The sequence below is a fragment of the Penaeus japonicus genome, unplaced genomic scaffold (assembly GCF_977035675.1).
Source record: "Penaeus japonicus unplaced genomic scaffold, GWHDUDI00000001_assembly GWHDUDI00000006, whole genome shotgun sequence".
Taxonomy (NCBI): Eukaryota; Metazoa; Arthropoda; class Malacostraca; order Decapoda; family Penaeidae; genus Penaeus; species Penaeus japonicus.
In genome coordinates, this window is record NW_028234408.1 from 18,757,254 (window position 1) to 18,762,253 (window position 5,000).

Below are 5,000 nucleotides of genomic sequence, written 5' to 3' on the forward strand. Positions count from 1 at the left end.
TCTTCATATAATAATTCTCCTTCATCAATTGTTTTCTATTGCACTGATAAGGGAGTTGTTTGTGTAGATTAATCCATTGCGTTCGGGTGTCATGACATACATGTTGGCACCGATTAGGCCTAAAAGACGGGAGTCAATGCATATATAACGCAACATCGGGATCTGCTCTCAGTTGAAGCGCACATACAGTCATGAAGTATTATGGCTGTAACGGCACTAGCTCTAGAGCTATAGGGTACCAAAGTCATCCTAAGCCGGCATTTTATATGGATTTATGGGAAAATATTGTTCGGCCTAGTCTGCCCTACCCAACGGGTGGAGAAAACCCTTTCCCTTTTTTTTTCCCTTCTTTCCTTTCCTTTTCTCTTCCTTCCCCCCTCCCTCTCCTTTCCCTTCGTCCCCGGTTCCGGCCCTCTAATTTTTAGCCGGTGCCGCTAGTGTCATAGACCACCAGCCTTGAAGACCAGTTAGGTCGTTAGGCGCCCCGTCCGCAATGGGTTAACTTCTCTCCTTTTTTTTCATCCTTACTCACTATCCTCTTCTTCCCTTTTCCTTGTCTATCCTCTACCCCCTCCCCCACTCATATTCTCTCCCATTCCCATTCTATCCCCCCTTATCCTCCTCACAACATTCTTTCCATCCCTCCTCTGTGAATAGATCAATGAATTAAGGAGGAGCAGAATTTTGAAACATTTACCAAGTATCAAGGCTGAAATTTCTTATCTCAACATCTCCCCTGTAATTATTGGAAATGATGTGTTGCTTTGTATGCCTTATTTGCAAGATTTTTGTTTGGTTGAGATGGAGTAAGTGGGTGGGTGGGTCAGTGGATCAGTGAGTGAGTGGGCAAAAGAAGAACAGATTGTTTGAGTGTATGAGTCAGTTTGTTACCAATCTTTTTGCGTATTTTGACAGCATTCTTTTTATTGAAGAATATGTTTTGTTATCTGATATAAAGAGAAAAAGGAATTGGCCTCTTGAAGAGAAAAGAGGCAAAGAATATTGTATTGAGCTAAAATTTTAGATTAGGATTATAAGAAGTAAGAATGGGTTTGCCGTCTTGTGGAAAGAGCACTTGTGAAAAAAAAAATTATGATTTTATTTTAGGTCACTTCAGAGGTAGGGTCAGTTTGATTATACATCTTTTGTTTGTCCCAACCAGACTTGGAATTAATTCATTTTTATTTTTTGTTTGGATAAGTTCCATTTCAGATCAAATCAAATCAAGCACTCTTCAAGTCAATAACAGTTAATTAGTGTTGTCTGCTTTGTTCTCTTATAAGGCTAAAGATAACATCCCATTTAGCTCTAAGAAATTAATAAAGAAATACACAACAGGACATATCTCAAAAGTGTATTCTATAATATATTTATTCACAAGTAATGCAAATTACAAGCATAAAAGCTATGTAACCCAATAGTAATAGGTTTTGCAAAATAATGAATGCAAATTTATATTTATAACATACAGAAAAGATCATAAGAATGATAGTATAGAGTTCCTGGAGCATAAATTAAAAGACACATGAGGTTAAAAGGTTTATGGCAAGCTCAGTAAGAGCCTGGTGTAATGGGTAGTAAATAGAGTCCTCCATTGTTAACCCTATGATGACGGTGCGTCACACTGTTGTGACACAGCCAAACTCCCGATGCCGGGGCGTCATGCCAGTGTGACGATTACAATGCAATATTGCAATCGCCTGGCATAGGGGTCTTCGCGTAGTGAGTGCCCCGTCGGGAAAGGGTTAATGCCATTGAAATAGAAATGAAATTCACTTTGAGGAGATCATGTGATTTCTGGCAACATATCTTATGAAAGCAAAAATAATTTTATTTCTATTGTGTTTTGGAGATTATTGTGTCCTACAGATGAGAAGCTGAGAAAATTAATTGATTTTGACAGTTTATACAAGTTTATTTTTCCTTTCCAAGTTAATTCCAAGTCTGGTGCAATGCATCAGGCTTTTTTTGTCATAACATGTTTTCCTTCTCATATTTGCATCATTCCTAAAATTTTCTTTCATTCATGTGGTATGAGTATTTATATGTCTACATGCGTTGTATATTTTGTTGCAGATGTTCAATACGGATGATAATTATATCCCCGAGCTGGATTCAATGGCTGCAGCAAGTGGTAAGCAAATAAATGTTTTGTTTGAACTAGAAGGTCATTAAAGGTTATACTGATTTTCCAGGTTGCTCCTTTCTCAAAAATTACATGGATAGATGATGATAATTTTAGAGGAAAAGTGAAATAAATCTATATGCTATAGTTGAAAAATAGGAAAATACCATATGTGCCAAGTTTAAAGTTTTTATATATTTTCTTGTTTTTTTTAGAGCAGTGTTTAAAATCATGTACTGTGTTCTTTTGGTATTGTAGAAAGCTAATGTATTATCTCTGCATATATTGGTAATTCAACTTTATGATAAACACTACACTTCACTTTTGCTACACAAGGAAAAATAATCAGCATTTGAAGTACTCCAATTGATTATGCCATATGATATTCCCATTGTGTATGCAACACTTTATTGAGATACATCTTTTCATTTTTCACAGGGAATGAGGTTTCTGTGTACAATCCTAGTCTCTTTGACTTGGCAAGCGATATCGAAGAAGACCCTCTCAGTTTCCTCAATAATCCAATGCCCACTAGTTCAACTTCCACACCAGATGCATCACCAGTGGCCTCGTCCAGTGCCAGTGCTGTCAAATCCTCAAACAAAAGCGGCCCTTCACCAGCAAAACATCTTAGACTGAGCATAAAAAAAGAGTTGGACGACTATGATGAATTAAATACCCCACAAATTAGCCCATCCAACTCCACGAAGCCTGTGTTTAGAGGGAAGAAACGAGGTAATTGAAAAGCTTGGAAGTGAACACTAGGCTTGAAAAATGCCCATTGCCTCTCTTTTCAATATCAGTTGCTTGTAAGGCCATACATCATGATTTTTCAAGGAAACTGACATATCTCAGTTTTTGCTGACTTTATTTGAAGGACCAGGAATTTAGTTCATGATAGCATTTAGTTTTTTGGAATTGTGATACAAATATTTAAGTGATGAGTTTAAAGTTTTTTTTTTTTCTGTGAAAATGATTTCACATAAAAGTGCAAATGTAGAGAAAAGTATGAAAAGAAAAAAGGAATCACAGATATATATTTCCTCAAAAAATTTAGTTTAGAATTATCTGTAGGTAGATCTTATTGAGTGACATGATCAGTCAATATAGATGATAAGCATTTCCCTAGAGGTATATCTAGCTCAGTCATACAGCTTCTAGATTTTAGAAAACATTGATTTGAACATATGATTTTATGTGGTGTCAGGAAAAAGTTGTCAGTTGTAACACACAAGTACCTTTCCTTTTGAATTGTAATCTACTGATGTGTTTATATATGATTATATATATGATTGGTATGATTATAAAGAGAAAGCTGTAACCATTTTCTTGGTTCAACATTTTACAGCAGCACTAGATTCTAAAGCTTCAAATAGCAGTCTTATTTTATGAAAAAATAAGAACTTCAAAGTTTGGGTTTCAAATTTTAGTAACGGTAACAGTTTATACCCTAGTTAATACTTTTGCATGTTAAAGGGCTCCTATACACCTATATGATGCATACATGTTAGACAAGTGCACACACACATGTATGTTCTATGTGATATACACAGATATGTGTAAGTTAATACTTGTACAAGTTTGTACAGAAATATATTGATCTCTCAGTCTCTCTCTCTCTCTCTTTCTCTCTCCCCCTCTCTCCCTCTCTCCCTCTCTCTCCCTCCCTCCCTCCCTCTCTTCCTCTCTTCTTCTCTTCCTCTCTTCCTCTCTCTCTCTCTCTCTCTCTCTCTCTCTCTCTCTCTCTCTTTCTTCCTCTGTCTCTCTCTTCCTCTCTTTCTCTCTTTCTCTCTCTTCCTCTCTCTTCCTCTCTCCTCTCTCTTCTCTTCTCTCCTCTTCTCTTCTCTTCTCTTCTCTCCTCTCCTCTCTCTCCTCTTCTCTTCTCTTTCTTTCTTCTCTCTCCTTCTTCTCTCTCTTTTCTCTCTCTCTCTTTTCTCTCTCTCTCTCTTTTCTCTCTCTCTCTCTTTTCTCTCTCTCTCTCTCTCTTTTCTCTCTCTCTCTCTTTTCTCTCTCTCTCTCTCTCTCTCTCTCTCTCTCTCTCTCTCTCTCTCTCTCTCTCTCTCTCTCTCTCTCTCTCTCTCTCTCTCTCTCTCTCTCTCTCTCTCTCTCTTTCTCTCTCTCTCTCTCTCTTTCTCTTTCTCTCTCTTTCTCTTTCTCTTTCTCTCAAGCTCTCTCCCTCTCCTCTCCTGTCCCCTTTGTTATATTTTTTCCCCTTTAGGATAGAGGTGGGTATGAGGTATTATTGTGATAAATATAAATGTTATTTTTCCAAGTCTGAACCTCTTCCAAAATCTGATGACTTACTGCAGTGTTGTAGCTTAGCCAGTGTGAATGCTTTCCAAGTGGTCTTAAATAGTGTAAGAAACCCTTGATGATGATTTGAAAGACTTTTTTCACCTGTCCTACCAGAAGACATATGAATTTTATCCTTTATCAATTTCTTTAGATGTTATTTGTTATTATAATTGTCATTTTTACAATTATTATTATTATTATTATTATTATTATCATTATCATTATCATTATTATTATTATTACTATTACTATTATTATTTGCATGCATTTAGAATAGTGCTGATTGTTTATGCTATCATGCAATGTATAATTTATATTAAAGATGAGAGAAAAGTGCCAATCATGATTAAAGACTGACGACATCAGTAGATTAATGTCAATAATAATAAGAAGAAGAAGTTGCAAGAAGCTTTATGAATTCCATCTAGGGAATTACATGCATTGTTAGATTGCAGTATATCTATATAAAACAGGCTCACAGTTGTGCGCTCATGCTCTTGCATTCACTATATGTATCATAAATAGTATGTACATAAAATGCTAGTGCCAGTCATATGTTTACAGAGGATGATGTAATTGT

At 36.2% G+C, this 5,000-nt stretch overlaps 1 protein-coding gene across 8 annotated transcripts in view; it reads left to right on the plus strand.

Annotated features, from left to right (window-relative positions):
* The window catches only part of Hsf (Heat shock factor), a 34,589-nt gene that overhangs the window by 28,347 nt on the left and 1,242 nt on the right, over window positions 1–5,000 (plus strand). For 5 of the 8 annotated variants that reach the window (XM_043015385.2, XM_086537697.1, XM_086537700.1 and 2 more), the window contains 2 exons: window positions 2,077–2,134; window positions 2,564–3,140. In XM_043015385.2, coding sequence (XP_042871319.2) covers window positions 2,077–2,134; window positions 2,564–2,868 — 363 coding nt within the window. In that variant the 3' untranslated portion in view covers window positions 2,869–3,140. Of the gene's footprint in view, window positions 1–2,076; window positions 2,135–2,563 lie in introns of all 8 variants that reach the window. The other 3 variants (XM_043015388.2, XM_043015386.2, XM_043015389.2) reach the window with 1 other exon arrangement.